The sequence below is a fragment of the Oryzias latipes genome, chromosome 2 (assembly GCF_002234675.1).
Source record: "Oryzias latipes chromosome 2, ASM223467v1".
Lineage (NCBI taxonomy): Eukaryota > Metazoa > Chordata > Actinopteri > Beloniformes > Adrianichthyidae > Oryzias > Oryzias latipes.
In genome coordinates, this window is record NC_019860.2 from 5,539,696 (window position 1) to 5,565,885 (window position 26,190).

Sequence of the window (26,190 nt, forward strand, 5' to 3'; positions counted from 1 at the left end):
CTCATTGCTGTGCTGCTGCTGTGCTAAAGAAAACAGAAGAAACTAATTTAAAAAAAAATATTGTACATGACTGAGACTATTGACATTTTTAATGGTCCTTATAACACACAAGGTCATTAAAAGATTCTCTTCTTGTGTTTCTGCAGTCCTCCAACAGCAATGGATGACTGAAGGGGAGGGTCTCTGCAACCAGCAAAGGAACTTCAGAGTGAAACAGGAGGAACCAGAACCTCCACAGATTAAAGAGGAACCAGGGGAGCTCTTTATCAGTCAGGATGAAGATCAGCTTGATTTGAAGCAGGAGACTGATACCTTGATGGAGATTCCTACTTATGAGGAAGATGAGAACAGTGAAGCAGATCTAAACAATCAGCAGAGCTTTAATGTAACTAATAGTCAGGATGAAGAAGGAAACCAACATGAAGAAGAATCAACATCAAATACAGATGAAGAGACAGACCCACAGAATAGAGATTAGAGGAATAGAAGAGACAGAAGACATGTCCAAAGTGTGGACCGCTCTCACATGTCAGAAAGTCAGTGTGACTTTGATGTTGGAACAAATCACAAGAAGACAAATCTGGGTAAGAAATACGAGCAATCTCCAAAAGAAGAGAGACTTTACTCTATCAATTCTGGTAAAAACTCAAGAATAATTACTAACCTGTCTGACTACATGGAAACTGGGTCTGATGAAAGATGTTATATCTGTAAAGAATGTGGTAAAAGCTTTGGTAACAAATCTCTGTTTAGAATTCATGCAAGAATCCATGCAGAAGATAAGGGATTTTCTTGTAAAGAATGTGACAAACGTTTTAGTCGTAAAACTAATCTCAAAACACATATGAAAACTCATACAGGAGAAAAGCCTTTTTCATGTAAAGAATGTGACAAAAGTTTTAATCAATTATCTAATCTCAAAACACACATGAGAACTCACACAGGAGAAAAGCCCTTTTCTTGTAAAGAATGTAATAAAAGTTTTAGTCGTATATCTGGTCTCAAAATACACATGAGAACTCACACAGGAGAAAAGCCTTTTTCTTGTAAAGAATGTAAAAAAAAATTTAGTCGTATATTTAATCTCAAAACACACATGAAAACTCACACAGGAGAAAAGCCTTTTTCTTGTAAAGAATGTAAAAAAGGTTTTAATCAAAAATCTAATCTCAAATCACACATGAGAACTCATACAGGAGAAAAGCCTTTTTTTTGTAAAGAATGTAAAAAAAGTTTTAATCAAATATCTTCTCTCAACAAACACATGAGAACTCACACAGGAGAGAAGCCTTTTTCTTGTAAAGAATGTAAAAAACGTTTTAGTCAAATATCTAATCTCAAAACACACATGAGAAGTTGTAAGACTTTTTCTTGACAATGTAAGGATTCAGTGTAAATTTTAAATTCTAAACTTATCTAAATAGGAGTTCGACCTCTCAACCTCTGTACCACAGCAAAAGACTTAACTTCAAGCGGAAAAAATTCTGTATTTCAGAAAAATTAAACATTTTATTTCTAACTTCTGGGGTGAAACCCCAATGTTCTAACGAAATCCATAACAACCTGAGCTTTCATTTCATGTACACTGACCCACATGCTGATGGCCTCCATACCATATTGATGCAATAACTTGATTAGAGGAAGGCACAAGCGAGTATTGAATGTTTAGAAATGATTTTAAAAAATTACACTTTAGTTGTCCTTTGTCACGACAGCAGTTAGACTATAGAATGACACAGTGTAGAACTGCTGAAACTGCTGCTGTATTTACTTATTTATTCATGAAGTGTACTTTTACTTCCACTTTTATTACTATTTTAATTTTTACCATTTGTTTTTTTAACGGCTATATTTCTTGTTTGGCTGCTGTATCAACTGAATTTCCCTCCGGGGATCAATAAAGTCTTGTCTTGTCTTATCCTGACTTTCTTGGACAGATTTTTTAGGTTTTCATCTTCTCTAAGGCACAATTATCAAAAGCAAAAAAGTAAAGGATCTAGGCCTGGGCGATAAATCGATCAAATGAATTAAATCGAATTTTTTGTTACGGGCGATTTTAAAAATAACTAAATCGAGTTTTTATGTGGCGCATTTTTGGCTCCCCAGAGTTAGTGTCACACGGCAACACGCGACAATCGACACACGAAGCAGCTAGCGACAGCATGGCTACCGGTGACAGTGGGACGTTTGTTCCCAACAAAGGAATAAAATCATCTGTTGATGGAACTGGTCTGGGTTTACTGCCACATACGTGGAGGAATAGACCCCCCCCCACGCTGCCTATAGCCCATCGGAGTCAAGGGCTCTCACGCACGCTCATGTGGCACGCGCGGCAGGCTCTCAGTCCTCTTAAACACGCACGCCCCCGTACACTGATTCTACAACGCCTGTATAGTTAGTTAGTTGTTACTGCGTTGTTATTATTACTTTTACCGATATATTCATTTGCGACGCGGCGGCGTTTTGTTTTCGGAGGGAGGGGGGGGGGTTGACCTGCTTCATCATCATCTCCGTGGATAAGATGGGGTTTATTATTTAATTAAATCCTTAGAGCCCAGATATGAGCTGTATTGTTAATCCTTTAGAAAATGGTGCTACTGTCAAGGTGAATGTTTGTCTCCTTTTAGTCTAGACTACAAAGTGTGATTTAAAACACAGCTGGGACTTTAAGTAAGGAAGTAACCTTTTTATTTTGGATAAGTGAAAACAAGTTTAGAATAACAAAATTAGACAAAAACAAGAAAAAAATTATATAAAACAAGACAAAATTATTTAAACACAAGTCCAAAAAGGGAGTAAGAAGAAAAATTTTATACTTAACTTGGATTCCAAGAGTGTGTTCATTTATTTATTATTCATACCAGAAATGGGGGTTACATTTGTCTTGGTTTTGATTAAATAAAAGCAACATTTGCTTGAACTTGTTTGCCGTTTGTACTTATTGCTTTCCTTAAGTAGGGTGGGGGGAAATAAAAAAACGGGAAAAAATCGGAAATCGAATTAAAAAAAATAAAATCTGAGATTTTATTTTTAGGCCATATCGCCCAGCCCTAAAAGGATCAATACATTTCAATCTGTGTGTAATGATACTAGACAAGGAGTTTCACTGCTGACAAAATGTATAAAACCTTTTTCACAAAATAAATTATTTTAGATGTACCTGTCAATAGAAATGAGCTGTTTTGAGCTGTTTTGAATTATTAGACCGCGCTTGACGGCGTCTGTCTGCACGCGAACACACGCACACTTTTAACCGAACAAGATTTGGGAAAATATATTTAATATTTAAGTTGCACATTACACAAAAGAGGAATGCATGAAAAGATGAGGCTGGAGGAGGGACATGAATCTCTTTAATAATATCAATACAAGTACGTGTTTTTTTTCTTGCGGGACGGGAGACGATACAAAATCAATGCATCTCTATTACTGTGCGGGACTAAATTTTATGAGTTCTGCGGGTGCTGGCGGGAGTGGACATACATATTGCGGGAGCGGGCGGGAGTGTAACGTATACGTTGCGGGAGCTCGGGCGGGATTGGTCAGAAATTCAGCGAGCTCGGGCGGGAGCGGGATGAAGAAAATAGTCCCGCGCGGGGCTCTACTGTGTACCTCACGATACGATTTGCGATACATTGCTCACAATAACGATACTATCACGATATGTCGATATTGTGATAATCAATATATCTCGTCTCTAACAACTCACGATATATCAAACTTTAAGAAAGAAGAACTTGAAAAACTGTTTTTTGGATAATATTTCCCCATTTATTTTTTAAACACCATGATAATAAACAACTTGTGTCCTATTTGGTGTAATGAATAACAGACTTTTGTGTAACATTGCTGAAATCAGTAATACTCTGTCTTTGACAAACAATGACAATTTTCATTTGGAAATATCTGTAAAATTTGGTTTAAACAATAGCGAACATGAACAACAGTTCCATTATTTAGTAAAAGAATTGCTGTAAACAGGAAAAAAAATGAATAAGTCAAGTAGCTGCCAGACACATTGGTATTAACTTTTGAAAAACAAAACCATAGCCATTGCTTAACTTTAAAGAAATAGCTGTAAATTAGATATTAATTCTGTGAACAAATTATATTGTCTTTGTTAAAAATAAATGACACCATTTAGTGCAAATGTGGTGTAAACAAAAAGAAAATTCTCCCAGAAAACTAAAAATCAATAATCTTGGAACTTTCCTTTAAGTAACATAAGACATAACGTGCTTTTAAAATAAATGACCACGGATAACATACATGAAGAACTTAAAGCAGGGATCCAGACTAACTTTTTTCACTAAAAGCACTGTGGCCCCCAACTGAAAATTTTAGGGGCACAACCAGAAAATAATAGATGCCGAAATTACAATGTGCTGTTCCAAATTCACTGTCACATTTTATTCTGCACTTTTGAAGATGCAACAACAAGGTAAACTGACAGCACCATCACTGTCATGACAGTACAAATAGTAAACAAAACATTTAGAATAAAGTAAGTTTGTTCAGTGTAAAGTTTGTAAAGTGATTGCCATAGTAACCTTTCGGTCATTTCACAGTTACAAACAATACTTAAATGTATGTAAACATTAGGGGATGGAAATTCATGTTGGCAACACCAAATAGGTGCAGCCAATATGCACAATAAGCATGTTTGAGATCATCCAGATGGACGCAACGCTGCACAGGGGCCTGTTTTAGAAAGGAGGTTAAGTGTAAACTCTGAGTGCGTTAACCCTGAAATCAGGGAAACCCTGGGTTTTCCGTTTCAGAATGGGAGGTTTGTTAAACCAGAGAAAGCAGAGGAAGTCAAACCCGTTTCTGAAAGAGAGGTAACTTATACTCGGAGTCAGTGTCCATGGTTACTTACGCTGTGAACCTAACCTGGTCGGGAGCAGGTTTTATTCTCTAAACTCAAGGTTTCTGCCGGTCCCCTCCCCTTTTTAAAGACGAAGCGGTAATTTTTGCTTTAACCTTCATTGCCCACATTTCCGTCACACAGAGATAAGCTAGGTGACAAGAATGGCTTGTCCTTTTTTGGAGGACCCAATAGACGAGGAGGCTGCATTAATTCGTAGAGAATTACATTTACGTCGTGCGAGGATTTTGAGACCTAGACTCAATTTTTTGTCATTTCCCCATACGTTTTTGTTTGAGGGTCACCGTTTTTCGTTGCAGTCAATTACATATATACACAATCTCATCCAGCCTTACATTACTAACATCAGCCACCCTGGACGTGCTCTTACATCCGAGCAGATACTTTGTGCAGCTTTACGTTTCTTTGCCAATGGAAGCTTTCTGTACAATATCGGGGATGCGGAGCATATTAGTAAAGCCACTGTATGCAGAGCTGTTCGGAAAGTGTGCCTCGCTCTCAAGCGCTATCTGCACATTTTTATAGTGTTTCCTGGGCCCAAACCCCTGAGAGCCATCAAAGAGGAGTTTCACAGGATTGCTGGTTTGTAGTGTTCAAATCAGTTCAAATGTGTCTATGCTGAACAATTATGTTTAGTTAATAACGTCTTACTGCATCCTCTGAAAGTGACCTAATAATCAAATTTACCTTCAGGTTTTACAAATGTGGTTGGATGCATTGATGACACACATATACCCATCATTGCACCAACTGAAAATGAGGCGGACTATGTAAACAGAAAGTCAATCCACAGTATTAATGTGCAGGTAAATAGAGTTACATGCAGTTTATGATGGTGAAACAACCTAGTGAAGGAAATTATATTTTTGGTCCTCATTTTAGAAGGGTTTTTCTGTCTTATTTTATTACGTTTTCTGTTTTACATATATCACTTTTAGTTTATTCCATAGCTAAAGTGTGTGCTTTAACTGAACTCCGTGCATCCTGACCTCACATTCCTGAGATGTGACCTATGGACAGCAGCTGTCACTCATTCCCCTACAGAGGAGGGGGATGTTGACCTCTCGGGGCACTGGTCAACAGCAGTCAGCAGAAATGGAGCCAGCACTCTAATCTAAACCACCTGAGGAATAGAGTATGTCTGTGAGAACCGCTCTAGATGTCCGGTTCCAGAGAAGAACAAAAGGTTGATCTTTAACCTAGGATCTCCGTGGATTTCTTGCTGTCAATCTGATTTGCTACGGACAGGAAGAGTCTGGGTTTATCACAGCACCAGGCGTATCTTTGAAGTCATTCCCTGAGGAGAGGAACTGGTCACGGAGAATGACCCTCTACGATTGGCTGAAGGAGGAGACGGATCATCGATCAGCCAATGCAAGTGTTCCAGGGCGGAGATTCGACGTCATGTTTTCCATGGGAGGAGGGAAACCCGAATTGTCTTTAAAAGTCTGAGCAGAGCATAATTTTATTGTCTTCTTCTCTCTTGTGGCCTTTCATGTAAAACGCCTGTAACTTCTTGCGTTTTGTAGGCCTTCTAAAAATGAGGACCCAGATCTGTTTTAATTCTGTCTTAGAACTTTTGTTAGGGAATAAACCTTCTGTGACTTTATCCGGCTGAATCTTGGTCTTTTTATCTCTCCCGACTAATAGAACACGCATGGAAAAATCTCAAAGCGAAAGATATTTTCCTACAATTTTGGTGACCCGAAACGTGAAGTCGGGGAACGGAACACGGATCGAGCCGGTGGCGTATTTTTCGTATTTTTTGAGACTTTCAGTGTAAAGTCTGGGCACGCTTCCTCCCGTCCACTTGGTCGACTTCTCACGCGGCCGCATACAAAAACAGGTAAGCAGAAGCCTGCTGCAAAATTCTGCATATTGATTAAGTTATCTCATAGTTGAATAACTCAAATTGAACGAGATCTCGAGTGAGTGGGCGGTAGAGCTTCCCCCGAAATAAATAAATAAATAAATAAATAAATAAATAAATAAATAAATAAAAGTTGACCCAAACTTTAAAGGGATGGTTGACCGTTAGTTTGTGACACCTAGTGTGCAACAACAGTACAGAAAAGGTATCCTAGGTTTATCAGGTGTGTTTGAGGTAATGTATTTAAAATACATACAGGTTTTCGTCTGTTTGTCCTAGAGACGCCCAAGGCGTAAAAACAGTGTAGTTTAGGAACTAATTTTTGCGCGTTTAGGTAATTTGGAAGACACTAACGGGGCAGCGGCCTCGACAAATTATTTTTTTAGATGGAGAGTGACCAAAGAAGGATTCGAAATTAACATCAAAGGAAAATACGAGGTATATGATGCATTTTGTCCGGACAAAATACGACTGGGGTGGAACAGACAATACGACGACAGACGACGGTGACGATTTGACTTGACAACAGCGGTGAAAATGACTTGAATGTGGATGAATGGAATGGAATGTATGAGATTTTGGAAAGAATGGGATGAAAAAGTGTTTGAAATCTGTGAATTTTAACTTTATTTCCACATTTCCTTGTTTATTGTGTTTTCTATGGCCGCAGCCATCTTGTTTACGTCGAATGGACCAATGACTGGAGGTTTTAGTTGCTTTCGAATGTGTCGATGTCTATGATTGGCTTTGTTAGTACCACGTGGCCGGCGAGCCGGCGTCCCCGGAAATCGTAATGGCGAAACACGCTAAACTTTTACAGTTAGAGTTTGGGATCTAATCTGCGGTAAAATCATGGCGGGGATCGTCGTTATCGAGCGTGGTCATGACCTCGGTTGTAAGACGTCGTTTAAAAACAAATTTCAGTGGGTTTTCAGTTCGCAGAAAAAGGTTTTTAAGTAGCGCTGCGCTTCCGATGGAAGCCTTTGCCTCTACGGCGAGGATATGACTGCATGCATGGCTGCAGCAGCCGGCTCTGTTCGAACGAAAATTACTTTCTCGGGAGGTTCCCCAAATCTTTTCAAAAACATGGTAAGGTAGCATCGGTCTAAAACATTTTGTGTAAAATAATTTTGCAATTATTTCGGTTTTTGTATTTTGAATATCTTTCTCTCATTTATTTGTATTTCCTAATTACCAAGATTTAGTTCAGTTTTGCTCAAAGACGTTTTATTGAAATTAGTTATAAGCATTTGGTTCTTTTAGACTCAGACTCCCTTAAAACAGAATTTTTGCAATGTTTGATTTTGTTTGTATGTTTGTTTTGATATTTCCCAGATCGTTAGGATTTTTGTGAAGTGCACAGCTGTGAATGTTTGAATGTGAAGCACATGACTGGCGGTTTTGTTCGTTTGAATCAGAATCAGGAATATTTGAAAATTGTTATAAGAGAAAGATGAGAAAAGAGAAGGGGAAATATTAACACTAGTTAGAAAAGATTCATTTCAGTGAAATGGTTTATTTTTGTGTGTAAGGTACCTAATTTGTTTTGTCTTTTGGTTTGGTTTTGAGAAAATTGTTAGAAGTTATTGTCTGCGTCTTGATTGTCTGTGTTTTAACAAACCTGTTGTAGTTTAGAGTGTGAATTGTGTTTTTTGATTAAATAAGGAAAACTGAATAAAGAATTAGGAGAATAGAAAGGTTTAAGCAGTTCATTTTTCACAGAAAGAGGTTGGTGCTGTCATCTTCTAGGTGACAAAGAGCAGAGGGTTGATGGGAAGAGTGCAGCTCCACCCAAAACTATTTGAGGAGGTTTAACCATTACCCAATGTTGTAACATTCATTTTACACTAATTGGAATTCCTAATTCCCATGATGGTCAGAATGAAAGGTGCACAATTTTGTATATAGAACATGGACAGTGCTCAGCAACAGCATTGAACAAACAAAGGCCTTCTATGACGGTGTAAGAGAAGTGTTTTAATTGTGAGCAGGCGGAAGGAGTAATTATATGACATGACCCCCATGTAACACCCCCCCCTTTTTCCCCTCTGTAAGCAGTTCCCATCTGTGGCATGGAGGACGGTAGGCTGATCTGCAGGTCATAAAAGTGCTGTAGTATAAAGGACATTTTGTGTGTTAGAACATTTACACTTTGTAGAATTTTTGCGATCAGCTGCCACAGTATGAACTGTGGTGGTTAGTACTAAGAGGCACTCAGTTTTGGTTTGCATTCAAGTTTGAAAGATAAAGATGTTACTGTATTTTAGCAATTGTAGGTTCTGCAGCTTTAAGGAAAAGTTTGGATTGGTCAGATTGTTATTTTTAGCAATTATCTAGATTCTTATTAGGACCAGCAAGCCCTTCAGGACAAGTCAAACTAAGGGTGTTAATGTTAAACTGTAATGCTCAATTGATCTTGCTTTTTTGATAAAGAACTGAATAAATAGCTGTTAAAATGTGTCTAAGAAAGTGTATTTTTTGAACATTTTGCTCCGCACCCGTTATATTGGTCACAGACAGATTTAGGGATTTTTTCTTGAATAGGCTTTCATCGCTGATCAACTGACTTTTGCAGCCACTGTGTTGGCATTTAACCTGAACAGGACACTAATGATTTTTTTTTTAAATTTTGTCCTTGGAAGCACATAACTTTATGTTTGCAGGAAAGGCAGCCCAGATAAGAGTGAAGTCCAGACCCCTCCTTAACCCTCATAAATCTTCATGCAGAACATTCTTCTGCCTAAGGGATACAAGAGCATGAGCAGATGCTCACACCTCCCCCAAAAGGACCTCAGTTAGCCTGAAGGGGACCCAGTCAGAGGTGACTGACCCTGAGGTTAAGATAACTACTTCAATCATGTAAAGTATTACTGCACATTTGCAGGTAATAGAAAGGAGAAAGGGAGAAGTTGAGCAGCTGAAAAATCCACACATGATAAATGGTGTTTAAAAATAATAACATGAATTTTCAGTTTTGATGCCCTCAGAGACAGCAGAAGTGACGTGTCATGCTCAGCCATTCGTAAGTCGGGGACAGGAGAACATGGTGAAAACCCTGGGACACGTGAGCCGCCCAGGAGACCCTAGCAGCATCTGGAAATGGCATCTGTGGCACTCCAAACCCTTGGGCATGTGATAGCCCACAACGAGGTACCCAACAGCAGATTGCACAGACCCAGAGGCAGAGGGTCTGGAGGAAAAATGAACAGTACCCACGACCACTCCAAGCCCCTCCTCCACCGTGGCGAGGACCACAGGGCAAGTCGGACAATACCACTTGATGATGCAGGAGCCATTGTCTTTTCCAAGATGAGAGGTAACCACTGATGACTCTAGTGGACACTACCTGCTCTGACAAATGAACAAATGACTCCTCAAAACCTGCAAAAGACCATCCGACTGACTTTTGACCAGATGGTGGAACATTCATGTATGCATTCACTAAACACGCCTGTGAATCTCTTGGGACGGGACAGTCTTGTCAAAAACAGGAGCCAGCAGACTGGATGCCATGCCAGACCCCACAGCCAACCCCCACTGCAGACAACCAGAGGGCCCTGAAACGCCAGGTGGTTTCATGGGTTTCAGGCGTGAAAGCCATGACTCCTGTCCTCAAAGCTCTATTTCCGCCTCCGAATGGTCTGACCTGTACACTCTAGGATTGACAGTACACGGTAATATTTCAGTAGGTAGAAGGCCACACGTGGCATTTGAACTACACTGACATATAGTTGCCCTGAGGGCGAGCAGCTTATTGTGCATTCATACACTCACAAATGCAATGATACTAGCTGTCAGACACAGCTGTATCCCACATAGGATTAGCACCCCCTGGTCATGAGGCTCTGCAACTCAGTCCTATGACTAAGTGGGGCATTAACAACACATTGGTAGAATTGTGTTTTTTCAGGTGTTCACTTTCTTCCCTCAATAAAAATGTACAGGTTAACCGTTCATCCAACGACAAATTCCTGAGTTCTGGACCATTTCTGTATTGACAAACATCGTGGCAGACAGAAGACAGCCCATGAAAATGCAGAGGTGCTGTTAAACACGCTCTCTGATGCTTCATGCTCCACAGGTTCATTTGATGTTGGTTCATGTTCCACGCTTCCCTAGTGGTGCTTCAGGTAATTGCAGGAGCACAAGTTTTTAGATCTCAGTAATGCTGGTGCAGAAAGCAGATGGTAAAATTTATTGCATAGCATATGATTTAAGGACTGTTAATTATGTCACTATTACTCTAGTTCTACCCGTTCCTGATCCATATTGCATGTTGTCAACTTTAGCTCAACAATGTGTGTTGTTCACTGCCATTGATTTAGCAAACCCTTATTTTTGCATTCCATTATGTGAAAATAGCGGACAGTTATTCGCATTTTAGTACATAGGTGTTAATAAAATTTCCTGGCATTTTCAGTCACTGTTTGCAGTCTCTCTGACAGGATATTGTGCTACTAGAGGGTAGCAGCTAGCAGCCCCGACTGTTGAAACCTGCCTGTGAGTAGTAAAAGATCTTCTGTTGCAATTGTATGTTTGAGTTTTGAAATGCAACAGGAATTTGCACTTTAGCAGAAGGGAAGTCTCATTTTTAGGCAGAACTGTTTTTAGCATAGGTTGTTCAATGTATATAGAGCGTAGGATGTCTACTTTGCAGCATAAACATCTGGACATAGTTTGGACATGTTGATTTTCTTGTGGTTGTAGTGGACACTTCTTTGTTTTGTGAAACACATGGACACCTTGAGGTTGATGATAAATGACGAGGGTGTGACTAACCTTATGGCAGTAAGGCAACGACAATACGTGGTTCCATTTCTTTATGTTGTTCTCTTGCCTTCCATAGGAATGTGGACAGACAGCTTGTTCACCTTACCGGTGCACAAAACTGTTTCTATATTTTTACTTTCAATTGCTCTAGTTTGTGTATTTATGCCTTATTTTTGTTTAGATCTGCGTGGTTTCACCCAACTAGTGTCCTGGGGTTTCCCCCAGGCCAAGAGAGGGTGGAAAGGAGGTATTAATGATTCGTTGCAGGAAATTGTTTTAGTATTATCAAGGTTTCAATTATCTTTGTTTCAATTATCATCGTTTGAATGTATTTGTTTAGAAAGAAGGTTTAAATGTTAATTTTGATAGACCTTTTTACGATAGACCTTTTTACCTTTTTAGAGCTTTGTGTGTCTGTTCATCTGGTTATCTCATCCACAGCGAGGATGAAGGGGTTTTACCACACTGTCCTGAGGTGATAAGGAATGCTGGTGGAGTTAGAATCCACCACATGGGTCATTAGATGACAGCCCCTAATAAACTTGTCTTTATCTTGAATTTGCATACTCCCACCTATGTTTTTCATGAAAACGGCACGAGGAGAAGCAGACTATGGAGAGGACAAAGTGGTGGACATTTCCATCACATCTCTTCTGTGCATTTTTATTCTTGTCTTGTCGTGTTTTGTCATTGTTTTATTTTATTATTGTCTTTTGTTCTTGTTTTATTTTTTAAGTTTCTGACCCTAACCCTAATCAATATTTAGATCCACAGCAGACTCATCTTGGGGAGACACCCCAAGCTCTTTTGCAGCCGTTCTGTTGTATTAAATGTGTCAGATTGAATAATTACCAGGCTTATTCAGAAGTCCATAGGAGGCCAGGTCCAAGCTTGCCAGAGCTTGTGGGACATGCAGGAGGAGGACACGAGTGGTTAAGGCCCTGAATGACTTTTTGGATTTTGTTGCAATACTAACTAACTAACTAACTAAGAATATTAACTAAGAATATTGCTATTCTTATTTATGTGGGCCATATGAATTGCAGCTTCTCCGATGGGACCCCCATGGAGGACATGGAAGAAATTTTCTGAATTAGGCTTGATGTCATGTTTAACATTTCTATTTTTACTCTTTCGTTGCCTGTGTGATTTTTGATTCTGCCTTAATATGTCTCAATTTCTCCCCTTAATTCCAGGTGTTCTTTTCTTACAGGAAGTGTTATTTTGATTGTCTTTGCTCTCTTTTTATATTTTTATACTATGATATACAAGAATGTTTCTGTCTGAATGTAGGCTGATATGTTTTGATTGTGTAATGTGATAATGTGTTTTTATTTTTGTGTGGCCTCACTTCATGAGGCCAAGAGAGGGAACTGAAGGAAATTATATTTTTTGGTCCTCACTTTAGAAGGGTTTCTCTGTCTTATTTTATTACGTTTTCTGTTTTATCTATATTACTTGAAGTTTTAGTTTCATAGATTAAGTGTGTAGAACTGTGTGCATCCTGACCTCACATTCCTGAGATGTGACCTATGGACAGCAGCTGTCACTCATTCCCCTACAGAGGAGGGGGATGCTGACCTCTCGGGCACTGGTCAGCAGAAATGGAGCCAGCACTCTAATCTAAACCACCTGAAGAATAGAGTATGTCTGTGAGAACTGCTCTGGATGTCCAGTTCTCAAGAAGAACAAAAGACTGAACTTTGACCCAGAACCTCCATGGATTTCCTGCTGTCAATCTGATTTGTTGTGGACAGGAAGGGACGGAGTTTACTGCAACACTAGGTGTCCCTTTGAAGTCATTCCCTGAGGAGAGGAACTGGTCACGGAGAATGACCCTCTACGATTGGCTGAAGGAGGAGACGGATCATCGATCAGCCAATGCAAGTGTTCCAGGGCGGAGATTCGACGTCATGTTTTCCGCGGGAGGAGGGAAACCCGAATTTTCTTTAAAAGTCTGAGCAGAGCATAATTTTATTGTCTTCTTCTCTCTTGTGGCCTTTCATGTAAAACGCCTGTAACTTCTTGCGTTTTGAAGGCCTTCTAAAATGAGGACCCAGATCTGTTTTAATTCTGTCTTAGAACTTTTGTTAGGGAATAAACCTTCTGTGACTTTATCCGGCTGAATCTTGGTCTTATATCTCTCCCGACTAAAAGAACATGCGTGGAAAAATCTCAGAGCGAAAGATATTTTCCTACACCTTCAGCAAAGAAACAGAGAAGTCCTTTGAGCTTCATGCTTTTCTTTTTTTCTGCTTTATGTATGAATTGTGCTAAACAAATAAAATTGCCTGGTCTTACTCTCACTAGTACAATTCACCAATAAGTTACTTAAGTAAATGTAACTCGTTAATAACCACCTCTGCATACATATTCATTTCCATCAGTCTCTTCCGGTCCTTCAGACTCCTCAGACATGATGCTTGAAAAAACCCAAAAGTCCTGGAAACATACAAAAGGCTCCTTGTTGTGTTTGTGTCCCTGCAGTTCTCCCCCAGCATTGGATGACTGAAGATCAAGATTTCTGCAACCAGCAGAGGAAGTTCAGAGTGGAACAGGAGGAACCAGAACCTCCACAGATTCAAGAGAATCAGGAGGAACCAGAACCTCTACCTATTGAAGAGGAACCAGAACCTCCACAGATAAAACAGGAACCAGGGGAACTCTGCATCAGTGATGAAGAGCACCTTGATCTGAAGCAGGAGACTGATACCTTGATGGAGATTCCTACTTATCAGGAAGATGAGAACATTGAAGCAGATCCAAACAATCAGCAGAGTTTTAATGTAACTGATAGTCAGGATGATGAAGGAAACCAACATGAAGAATCAACATCAACTACAGATGAAGAGACAGAATCATCATCAACTACAGATGAAGAGACAGACCCACAGAACAGAGATCAGAGGAAGAAGAGGGACAGAAGTCATGTCCAAAGTGTGGACAGCTCTCACATGTCAGCAGGTCAGTGTGACTCTGATCTTCATCTCCACACTATCGGTATGTTCACTTCAAAAACGGTTCTATCTTGAGCTTCAAGCTTTCCAAACATGCAGTCCATCAACAGCGTGTCCTGGAAGAGTCTCTTCTGTCCCTTCCAGTTGAAAAGACAGAAGACATTGTTTGTCAGTGCAGCCGACAACAATCTTCAAATAATGTGATCTTAGTTAGTCCCTCCAGCTAACGACAAACAGGAAACCTTAACAGATCAAAGAGAAAATTGTTAGCAGATAAAAAAGTACAATCTGTTCTGTCGTCTGTGGTTCTAAGTTTGTAGTTCAGTTCTTTTCAGCAGATTTCTCTGTCAAACCCAAAATCCATCTAAACCTCTTTGATGTCTCCATGTCTCCAATTCCAGACATTCAGACAGATTCTATTTCCAAAACTACATTTCAAGCTAAAACCCAAAGACAGGGTCCTGCTCATGAATCTGCAGACAGAAAAGATTCAAACCTGAACACATCAGTGAAAAACTGCCTAGTGTCAGAATTGTTCTCCATCTTTTCTGGACTGATTCTTCCTCCAGTGCAGCTTCATCTTCATCAAACTGCTCCTCATTGGTGGGTGGAAACACAACAGGGAGGTTTTTCTGTGTCCAGTTCAGGTCCATGAATGTTCAGGCGTTTTAATGTCAGTGATTTCAGTTTAGAAAAACTGCATCTCTGCTGAGATTTGCTTTACTTCCATAAGAACCTCAGCAGCATCAGGATCATTTTGTTGATGGTTTGTCTGTGGAATGACATTTCATACTCATAGCTTCAGTGGAAATCAAGAGTCTGGAACCTTTAACACTAAAAGAACCATTTCTTCCAGTTTCTTCCAGACCAAAACCCAACAAGAGCCACGAAGTTCCACTTCACTGTTTAACAATATACTTTATATTTCTGTTTTTCTGGCTGTTAAGAAAATCATTTATAAAATGTAGCTTTTAAAAATGTCAAAAAAACGAATTATGACAGTTTTATTATAGCTGTCATGAGATGAATTGTTTGTCTTATAAAATACTCAACATGGGTTTGAACACTTAAATGCAAAACCTTGATATACTTTCTGCAGAGACCTGTGCAGAGAAGATGATGAAGCAACAGGAGTCGCGGTCACCAGAAATTGTTTGTGTACTTCTGTTGTGACATCGTTGTTGAATCTCACACGCTATATAGAATTTCCTTTTTGAATCTTTCTGCTTTGGACACGAGTTCCTTTTGATTTGAAGTTATGAAACCTCATGATCATCGTTCTTGGTGGCGCGTCTGCACTCCTTCTCCGTCCAACCCCATGTGCTCTTTCTATGGTTTGGGGCTGCCGAAGTTGAGCGATATCCAGTGCTTCAGGCAGACAGCTTTCCAAAAACACACATGCGTTGGAGCCTTCTGCACCTTCAAGTAGATTAACAAGTCGGAGATTATTCATCCTTTATCTTGTTTCCAAGTCGATTATTTTCCCCTCCAAAAACTTATTTTTCACCAGCTGCATTACTTCAGCCTTCATGCTTGTTTGAACATCCTCCACAGAGGAGAGACGCACCTCTGCCTAGTCCAGGGGTCGGGAACCTTTTTGGCCAAGAGAGCCATAAATGCCACATATTTTGAAATGTAATTTCGAAAGAGCCATACAATAATGTAGTGTCCCTTCCCCACACTGAGGCACGGAGACTTAACCTCTTTTAAAGTTCTTTATTCCGATTACTGCAGACCGCAACAAACGCCGTTCAATTAATTCAGCAACTCCTGGATCTCTCCCGCCGAGACGAGAGCGCTTCTCCCAACTTTATATTCCCCTGCTCCCGCTGCAGCCCTCCCATTTCCCTTATTCGGCCCATAGCTGAACCCCATTGGTCCAAACTACCTAACAACAGGCTGAGCGACAGAACTGAGGGCCAATCAGATCTCTGCTTGAACGATGCGTTCCATGAACTCCAGAACTTTTAACGCGGCCCAACAGCCATCCAACTCAGTCCGCGACAATTTGTTTAAAACTAAATATACAAATGAATGTGTGCATTTGATTTAATTTCAACATTTTTAAAGTACAATAAGTCTGTGGATTCTTTTTTAATAACATTGTTATTCTGTTGCTAATAAATGATGAGTATTTCTCATGGTAGTTCTGCTGATGGTCTAGTCTGGTTGATACGTGGTGAGTTTCTGCTTCGTTCAGGCGTTGAGACTTTAAACGTCATCGTAGGTCTGAATGTTCTGTAGATGTGAGAAAGACTGATCACATGCAGACGCGGAGCCAAACACACACTCACACGCTGCAGTGAGTGACGGGAAGCGGGTTTTACGTTTTTACAATCCCTGCGCGATTCACCTGCTGCCTGTCCCCACAACACCTCACCCCCACCCCCCTGCTTTCTCCCTCACACATCCCGTCCCCGCATCTGCGCGCTCTTTCTCAGAGACGGGAGCGCACAGTTTTAGACACGTCAATTCACAGGTTTCCAGCTGGTACAAACTCTGTGAAATAATAGATAATAGTAACTGATAGCGCTGGCGCAGATTTCTCTCTCTAAGCACTGCTACTACTGTGCGCCTCTGGCATCGCATCGCGCCCGAGAAGGACTGGTCTAATGAAAAAAAAAAAACTATAATTAAAGATTTGTCTGCGAGCCACATGTGACCATCAAAAGAGCCATATATGGCTCGCGAGCCATAGGTTCCCGACCCCTGGCCTAGTCCATCCCCCCCGTGCATTCACTCACTTGGCTTTCATAACACCATCAAACCTTCTTAATTTGTTGTTTGTTTATTTATTTATTTTTCATCCTAAAAAGTATCGATAAGAGTACCCTTAATATACCGGATCGATAAGCAATATCAATAGGAGTAGTAGTAGAGTAGTACCGTTAAAACCTTAACGATACCCATCCCTATTAATCAGTACAGACAGTTTGGTGAAAATAGCTTCAGTATCTTCAGAGCTATTTAGCGCCTTTTATTATGAGTCATTTCTCTAATAAAATGTAATAAAATATATACATATATACAATAAATATTGACTTTCTCACAAAGTATTGATTGTAGCATGAATATGCTGACGAGTCTTCATTACCATATAAATGTAGTTTTTTTTTGAGAGATTATTGATTTTTACAGAATGGTCTTTATTGCACTTTGTTGACAACGGTCCCTTGGCAGCCGTCTCCCTGCTGTGTCTCCATTTACACCTCAAGAGATCACTTCTCATTAAAAGTCAGGGGAAAGAAACATTTTTTTCTCTGGAAATGTATTTGTGTTGTGCTGAAATTAATCATCAGAGACTATGTCAAACATGTACTATAGATGCCTGCATCGTCAATAATGACAAAAATCTAAAACATTGTATTTGTTTTCAGACTGTTTTCCTATTTATAATTTCATATAAAAACTAATTGCCTGGAGACAGAATCGGGTTAAAAGTAGATTTTCTTTTAATCTCACTGTCCACTTTCTAGTAAATCTATCCTATTTATTTCAGCATGATTTAAATTGAGTTATATATAAGTTATATAACATTAAAGACCTGTTTGTACCATTTATGAATTACTTATCTGCAATTTCATTGCAGATAAGTAATTCAGATATGTTCAAAAAAACAAAGAAAATCACCGTATTTAATTAAGCAAATGTGATTTAAGTGACTTTTTTGTTTTGTTTTATTTTCTGTATTTTTAAACTATGCATTTCAAACTTTCTGTAACGAGTTTGATAAATATGTGTAAATTCTTTATTGCTTTGAGTACAATGCTTGAAATAAATCAATAAATCAAAAACCAATCAATCAAAAATATTATTTTCTATCTAACTGGTTCAGTTATTCAAGTCAAGTTATTGACTTGTAGTCTCCTTATAGGGGGCAGGTGTTAGAGGACAGTTTTATACTGTTGTGCTAAAGAAAACAAGAAACTTATTTTAACACATTAAAAGTTATTTATTGTGCATATTCTGAACGATTCTATTTAAAATTGTTTTGGTACTTAACAATACATAAAGTCACCATAACATATAAAAGGGCCTGTTCTTGTGTCCCTGCAGCCCTCCCCCACTGTTGGATGACTGAAGAGGAAGATCTCTGCATCCAGCAGAGGAACTTCAGAGTGGAACATGAAGAACCAGAAGCTCCACAGACCAAAGAGGAGCAGGAGGAACAAGAACCTCCGCAGTATAAAGAGGAACAGGAGGAACAAGAACCTCCACAGATGAAAGAGGAACCAGGGGAACTCTGCATCAGTCAGATTGAAGATCAGCTTTATCTGAGGCAGGAGACTGATACCTTGATGGAGATTCCTACTTGTGAGGAAGATGAGAACAATGAACCAGGTCTAAACAATCAGCAGAACATTAATGTAACTTATGGTCAGGATGAAGAGGGAAACCAACATGAAGAATCAACATCAACTACAGATGAAGAGACAGACCCACAGAACAGAGATCAGAGGAAGAGAAGAGACAGAAGTCATGTCCAAAGTGTGGACAGCTCTCACATGTCAGCAGGTCAGTGTGACTCTGATGTTAGAAAAAATCCCAAGAAGGCAAATCTTGGTAAGAAATACAAACAATCTCCAAAAGAAGAGAGACTTTCCTCTATCAGGTCTGGTAAAAACTCAAGAATAATTACTAACCCGTCTGACTACATGGAAACTGGGTCTGTTGAAAGATGTTATATTTGTAAAGAATGTGATAAAAGCTTTTGCAACAAATCTATGTTCAGAATTCACGCAAGAATCCATGCAAAAGATAAGCCTTTTTCTTGTCAAGAATGTAGTATGCGTTTTAATCAAATATGTAATCTCAAATCACACATGAGAATTCACACAGGAGAAAAGCCTTTTTCTTGTAATGAATGTGATACAAGTTTTCGTCATGCGGCAAGTCTTAAAACACACATGATAACTCACACAGGACATAAGCCTTTTTCTTGTCAAGAATGTAGTAAGAGTTTTAATCAAATGTCTAGTCTCAAAATACACATGAGAACTCACACAGGAGAAATGCCATTTTCTTGTAAAGAATGTAGTAAGAGTTTTAATCAAATATCTAATCTCAAATCACACATCAGAGTTCACACAGGAGAAAAGCCTTTTTCTTGTAATGAATGTGATACAAGTTTTCGTCATGCGGCTAGTCTTAAAACACACATGATAACTCACACAGGACATAAGCCTTTTTCTTGTCAAGAGTGTAGTAAGAGTTTTAATCAAATGTCTAGTCTCAAAATACACATGAGAACTCACACAGGAGAAATGCCATTTTCTTGTCTTCTTCCACTTTCGGCTTCTCCCATCAGGGGTCGCCACAGCGAACAAGTCGAATGGTAAATTTGGCAATGTTTTACGCCGGATGCCCTTCCTGACGCAACCTTCTCTAACCGGGCTTGGAACCGGCAGAGGTAGAGAAGGGAACAGGGAGCAGCTTGGAGTCGAACCTGGGTTTCACGGACGGAAGGCGCCGCAAACCAGCACGAGCTAAACTGGCTCCCTGCCATTTTCTTGTAAAGAATGTAAAAAAAGTTTTAATCAAATATCTAATCTCAAATCACACATGAGAATTCACACAGGAGAAAAGCCTTTTTCTTGCAATGAATGTGATACAAGTTTTCGTCATGCGGCTAGTCTTAAAATACACATGAAAACTCACACAGGGGAAAAGCCTTTTTCTTGTCAAGAATGTGATTCAAGTTTTAGTTGCAGATCCAGTCTTCAGACACACATGAAAACTCACAAGACTTTCTCTTCACAAACAATGTAATAAAGGAGTTAGTGTAAATTCTAAATTTTTCTGATAAGAGGTCGACATCTCAACCTCTGCACCACTGTCAAAGACTTTATTTTACAGGAGGGAAAAATCTGATGGCCTCCATACCATATTGATTAGAGGGAGTTACAAGTGAGTATTTCATGTGTAGAAAGGAGGTTTTTCTACTAATTTATTGTTATAATATGATATTCTTACTTTCTAGGAATTCCTTTTAGGTTTTCATCTCTACATAAAAAGCAAAATAAGTAATGGATCAATACATTTGAATCTTTGTGTAATGATATTAGACAGAGTTTTATTGCTGACAAAATATGTACAACTTTTTTAAATGAGTTGTTTGTTTTGAGTCATTGGAGCTAATTCTTGAATGTCTTCATTATGGTTAAAATGTTTTTTTTTATACATCTTTAATTTTAACACTTAATGTGATCAGTTAACATTTAATAAATATATATATAAACACAAAGTAGTGACTGCAGCATGTACTTTGTTAGGTCAAGTAATAGGGATGTAATGGTACATGTAGTTGTACCAAAACGTTTCGGTATGGCACTTTCGGTTCGGTTCACCTTTGTACCGTTTTCGTTTTTTTAAATGTTATTTCTTTTTTTGTTTTTGTCCCCCCAATGTATTAACTTTGCGCCGAGACGAAACTAATGTTAACCGCTAGTTTTCGCACTGCACGGTGGCGCAGTGGTTAGCGCTCTTGCCTTTCAGCAAGAAGACCCCGGTTCAAGTCCTGGCTGGCGGACATGAAAAACAACATCAAAGGGGGACTTTTCTGTGTGGAGTTTGCATGTTCTCCCTGTACATGCGTGGGTTCTCTCCGGGATCTCCGGCTTCCTCCCACCGTCCAAAAATATGCATCATAGGTTGATTGGCAACTCTAAATTGTCCCTAGGTGTTAGTGTGAGAGTGAATGGGTGTGTGATTGTGGACATTCTATCCTGCGACAGACTGGCGACTTGTCCAGGGAATCCCCTGCCTTCCCCCACAAGTGGCCGGGATAGGCTCCGGCAGGCCCGTGACCCCGAAAGGGACAAAAACGTAACAGAAAATGAATAAATGAATAATGAGCATGTCAACTATAGCACTATGGGTAATGCAGACGTGAGACCAGAACTTGAGGACCCACCCATCTCCTTACGCTCTCCTGTGTGGGAACACTTGATTTGTTATGAGCATCCATGAAGGGAAAAGACAGTTGGATAATTCAAACTGTATGCCACTGTAAAACATCTAATCTGCTAACGCACTTAAAACGGCATCACCGGGTGGTCTGTAATAGACCTATTTCACACTTCTGCATTTTTCGACCGGAAATACGTCACTGACGTGTAAAACAACTTCCTGTTAGCATAGCAGCAGATATGAAGAATGGCAGAGTCGAAGAGTTGCAGTTTCTGTTGTGTTCCAGGCTGTTCGTTTTCCAACCAAAAACAGCCCGGCCTTTCATTTCATTCTTTTCCTGTGGATCCAAACCTGAAACCCAAATGGATACAGGCAATCCGAAGAGAGGAAGGGCATAGTTTTAATGTAAACACAGGGAGCACAGTCTGCTGCCGGCACTTGCCACTTCGCTCCGGATTGTGGTGCGGCTAAGTCGTTCGTTGCCTGAGTGAGTGGTGTTGCCCCGAGCCTTTTCCCTTGGAACAACTTTACTGCTCCTCTGAGAAGGGAGTCAGTATATGACAGAACCTCAAACGTCAGGCTATGCAGCTATGCTGTGAAGATGGCGACATGGTGGCTAAGCTAAGGCAGTAAAGATGGATCACGACTACGTGACACACCCACCTGCAGGTAAGGTTGTTCATAATGTGTTTGGTTAACGTATGTCAACTATGTGTACCATTATTGAATAAATGCATTTCTACCTGAACAAATGAATGTTTAGAATAAAAGCTATTCATGCTCTCACCTATTTTAATTACATGTATTTAATCACTTTTGAGTATTTTGTCATTTTGTATTTTCCTTAACAAAAATAAATGAAAAGTATTTGTAATTAAATACTTAACATACTTTTCAAAACATGATTACTGTGTTGTGTTGAAAGGTAGCATTAATATATTAAGACTGATTTTTAATTTCTTTATCTTCACAGGTGCTCTGGATGAAGCTTCGGATTACATCCATGACTTAGAAGCCAAGTTCCTTTGCTGGAGCCAGGAGACGATGTCATGGCAGACAAAGAGTTCCTCATTGAAGACCTCCTTACTGACATTGGATGTAAACTCATCATTCCACCTTTTAAGCGTTCAGCTCCATCAGCAAGGAGGAAACGGATCAAACGCAGCCAATACCCGCCTCAGAATTATAGTGGAAAGAGTGATCAGTTGGATAAAGTCTTTTCACATCAGGGACTCTCCTTTGCCGCTCACACTGATGGGCAGTGTGAATCAGATCTGGCTAAACTGCCGTGTTTTGGCAAATGATCATGGACTTTTTTGTTTTGAAGAGTGAATTAATGTTTGGTATGTAAATAATGTATAATGTGCAAATAGTATGGAAAAATTTAGTGTTTCCACATATTCTTAAAATCTAATTAAATATAATTGTTATATTCTTAATATTTTTCTGTTGAAATGTGACTTTGACTATGGCTAAAGCTAGCTGAAGCTTACCTTGGTAATGGTGAATAAACTCTTCGTGGACAAATTTATATCCCTTGTCCAATTTGAATGCATTTTCACACTCTTCACCACATCGGCGCTGGTGAACTTCGGAACACAACTCAGGCTCTTCGAAAACACTCTAGGCTCTGCCATTCCTCCACCAGCGAAGCACAAACCGGAACTAGGTTTACACGTTAATGACGTATTTCCGTTTTTTGCGAAAAAGGTCTATTAGTAATGACTGAACTGTTTGGCATAGTCTTTCAGATGCCGGTGGAAAACAAGTCTGCTATTTTGGAGGAGATAAAGGTAAAGGTTACCAAATACAGAGCAACAGGATGCATCCCTCTTGATGCTAACCCTCTTGAATTGGGAAGAACCAATGAAACCAGCTATAAGCATATTGCAAAATTGGCAAAGAGGCATCTCTCCATTTCTGCAACCTCTGTCCCGAGAGAGAGTTTTTTTTTTCAACTGCTGGCTGGGGACATCGTTACCGCTAAAAGATCTCTCCTCGTTCCTTAAAATGTTGACAAACTAATCTGAAAAACTGAATACTAAACTGAAACTTAACTCAGCAAAATCAAAGATAGGACAAAAGCGAGATGACACACAATGCATGCAAAAACATTCATTTTGCAAACGCAAAAAACATTTTTGAAAGCGAAAAAAAGTGTGCAGAATAAAAAATTAGACAAAACCAAATATTTAATATTTTCACTTGCAACTTAGAAAGTTTTGTGTGCAACGTGGTGGCAGAAATATCAGTCCATATTTCTCAAGGTTTTTTCCATCTGTGACGACACGGTGAGATGAGAGGACATCAGTGTGCTTCTGCAACACATACAGAAATAGTAACTTGGCACGAATCGACACTAAAGGAGTATTCTAAAAAATTTCAAACGGAGTTGTATTTAAAGAGATATCCTGGTGAGTTGAAGATTGTTTTTCAGTTTTTTTAATAAGCTAACCACAAGTTGGATGAATTAGCAAGCTAACAAGCTAGCATGCTAGTGCAAGATGAAGCCAAGAGCAGGAAGGTTGCTTATATGTTTCTGTAATTACTTTATTATTGAGGTGAAATACGATCTTTCAGCCTATTGATATATGATCATTGTGTGTTACAGTGCTGATAGTCCTGTTCATTTTCTCTCCTTTTTGATTTGCAATGTCTAAGATGGCTGACTCACAATCTTTATAAATATTGCAGAGTGTAGTAAAAATGCACTTGGGAGAAATGTTGTGTTGCTCTGAAATGGAGAGTAATGTTGGATTTTAAGTTTTCTAACCAAATAAAGTCTAAAGCTTACTGACATAAGTTCTGAAATAAAAACACCTGTGCTTTGACACAGGGGCTTTATCTCCAGTGTTTACATTCTTTTTGTTCCAGTAACTATTCAAGAGTTGACACAATCCCAGTGAATTCTTATGTGGAGAAAGCAGCCTCACGCTGAGATGCACAGTAGAGATGTGATTACGTAATCACCTTGAATCAGCTGATTCTGCAGCACAGAAAAGAGGCTTTGTTACGGTATATCAGGATGACCCAAATGCAGGACCAGACTCCAACGTTGAGGAAAGATCCAGAACTTTTTTATTTCAAACTTTATTTTTCAGCTTTTTCATTCACAGTATCCTGTTACAGTGTTGTTGGGCTTATATTTATAGATATAGGCTGGGAACAAAAGCAAAGAAAATTTTTATACATAAACAGGTAACAGGTAGAAAGTAGAATATAACTAGGAAATAAGCAAGAACAGACAAAAAGAAAACCAAAACAAACAAAAAATAAATTAAAAATACCAAACCACCCAACCCACCCTAGGCTCTAAAAACAGATGAAGGAACACTAAGAGAAACAAAAGAGATGATTGATAACAGTCTCAATTTCCCACATGCAAGTCCTCTAACGTCAAAAGTAAATGTTTTCACATATTCAATAAGGGGGTGCCACGTCACCAAAAATTTTTGTTGTGTTGATTTTACCCGATCCAGAACTCTTTTCATAAAAAACACCACATTTGGTGGTTAAAACTCCACTAAAAATATCAGGAGGTATTCCAGGAAGCATGTTTAAACTAGCCTGACTTTAACCCTGAACTCTGGCTGAAATCCACCTGAACTTGCTTACTCTGGGTATGTCGGCTGCAAAAGACCGGATATGAGTTAGTGTAATTACGCTGGACTTGGTAACTCCAGGTTAATGCACGTGCACAGCAAGTACATAAAGACATTCTCAATGGATCACTGATTTCTGGAGTCACCATGGAAACGTGTGGAGAAAAAAAGAGAGCGCTGTACTTCAGTGAGACAGAGTCTAAGGTAGTTTGGTAAAGTTAAATAGATCTTCACAGATTCATGTTCTCTTTTGAAACTTGAAAGTTTTTGCTTTAATTGTCAGTTTAGAAGAAGATGAATGAATAATCATCTAAAGAAATGTTGCATTATGGTCCTTTAGTGCATCTGTTATATTGAACGTTTGATAGGAAATAATCACTTAAATCTAAACAACCTGCTGATAACACATTTCTCTGATGAGCCACAGAGCGTTCACATTTGACAAATACAGATATTTGGTTTATATGGTGATTTATATCATTATGGTCTGCTATGAAATCTCTATATATAAAAAGTGCTATGTCGCCCCAGATCAGTCAGTTATTTCTCAATAGAAGTCTATGTGATGTTAGCTTATGAAGCAAGAAGGTACTTCCTGTTTGAAATGCCAGGGGGGCGGGGCCAAGCTGTCCAGGTGTCTCTACAGTCAAAGGTCAGATTAGGAGTCCACAACCTTCAACACTAAAGGACCCATTCTGGTTTGTTTGTCTCTGACCAAACCCAGTAGAAGCAGCAGAGCAGAAAAACAGCAGACTGCTTTCTATTTCTGTTGATGTTACAATGAGGATTTGGATCCATATGTGGTTTATAAAAATAAAACATTAAAATGTAAAGAGAAAAAAGCATCTTTTTCTAACTATAAAACTGATTTTTGCATTTAACAAAGGATGATATGAGTTCCTTTCAAAATAAAACACTGTTCAACATGGAATCATCCTGATGCAGCAAATGTTCTCTGATGGATGAAAAATGTCAACAAGTCAAAAATAACATTTTCTATCAGTAGAGCTTTAAGTCTACTGTGGTGAACCGTCATCCTTTTTCCTACTTCCTGCTGCTGTTAAGCTGGATAGAAACAGGACTTCGTTGTTTCAGGATCCAATCAAAATTCTATCAAGTTTCAAAGTTTCAGTACAAATCAAGATTTTTAGAATTTATTGGATTTTTCTGTCTTTCTTTCTCATTTTAGTGTCA

General features: G+C 39.2%; 3 protein-coding genes across 5 annotated transcripts in view; 2 read left to right on the top strand and 1 right to left on the bottom strand.

Annotated features, from left to right (window-relative positions):
* The window catches only part of LOC101172629 (zinc finger protein 436-like), a 1,005,429-nt gene that overhangs the window by 581,512 nt on the left and 397,727 nt on the right, over positions 1 to 26,190 (bottom strand). The gene's annotated exons all lie outside the window — the stretch shown is intronic.
* Positions 1 to 26,190, top strand: part of LOC110016657 (zinc finger protein 502-like) — a 970,715-nt gene that overhangs the window by 490,990 nt on the left and 453,535 nt on the right. For 2 of the 3 annotated variants that reach the window (XM_023962304.1, XM_023962297.1), the window contains exon 2: positions 18,542 to 19,000. In XM_023962304.1, coding sequence (XP_023818072.1) covers positions 18,542 to 19,000 — 459 coding nt within the window. Of the gene's footprint in view, positions 1 to 14,448; positions 14,493 to 18,541; positions 19,001 to 26,190 lie in introns of those variants that run through there. The other variant, XM_023962299.1, reaches the window with a different exon arrangement.
* Positions 433 to 1,925, top strand: LOC111948726 (oocyte zinc finger protein XlCOF19-like). The gene has a single exon (XM_023962935.1). The coding sequence runs from the start codon at positions 527 to 529 to the stop codon at positions 1,373 to 1,375; it is 849 nt and encodes a 282-aa protein (XP_023818703.1). The 5' UTR covers positions 433 to 526; the 3' UTR covers positions 1,376 to 1,925.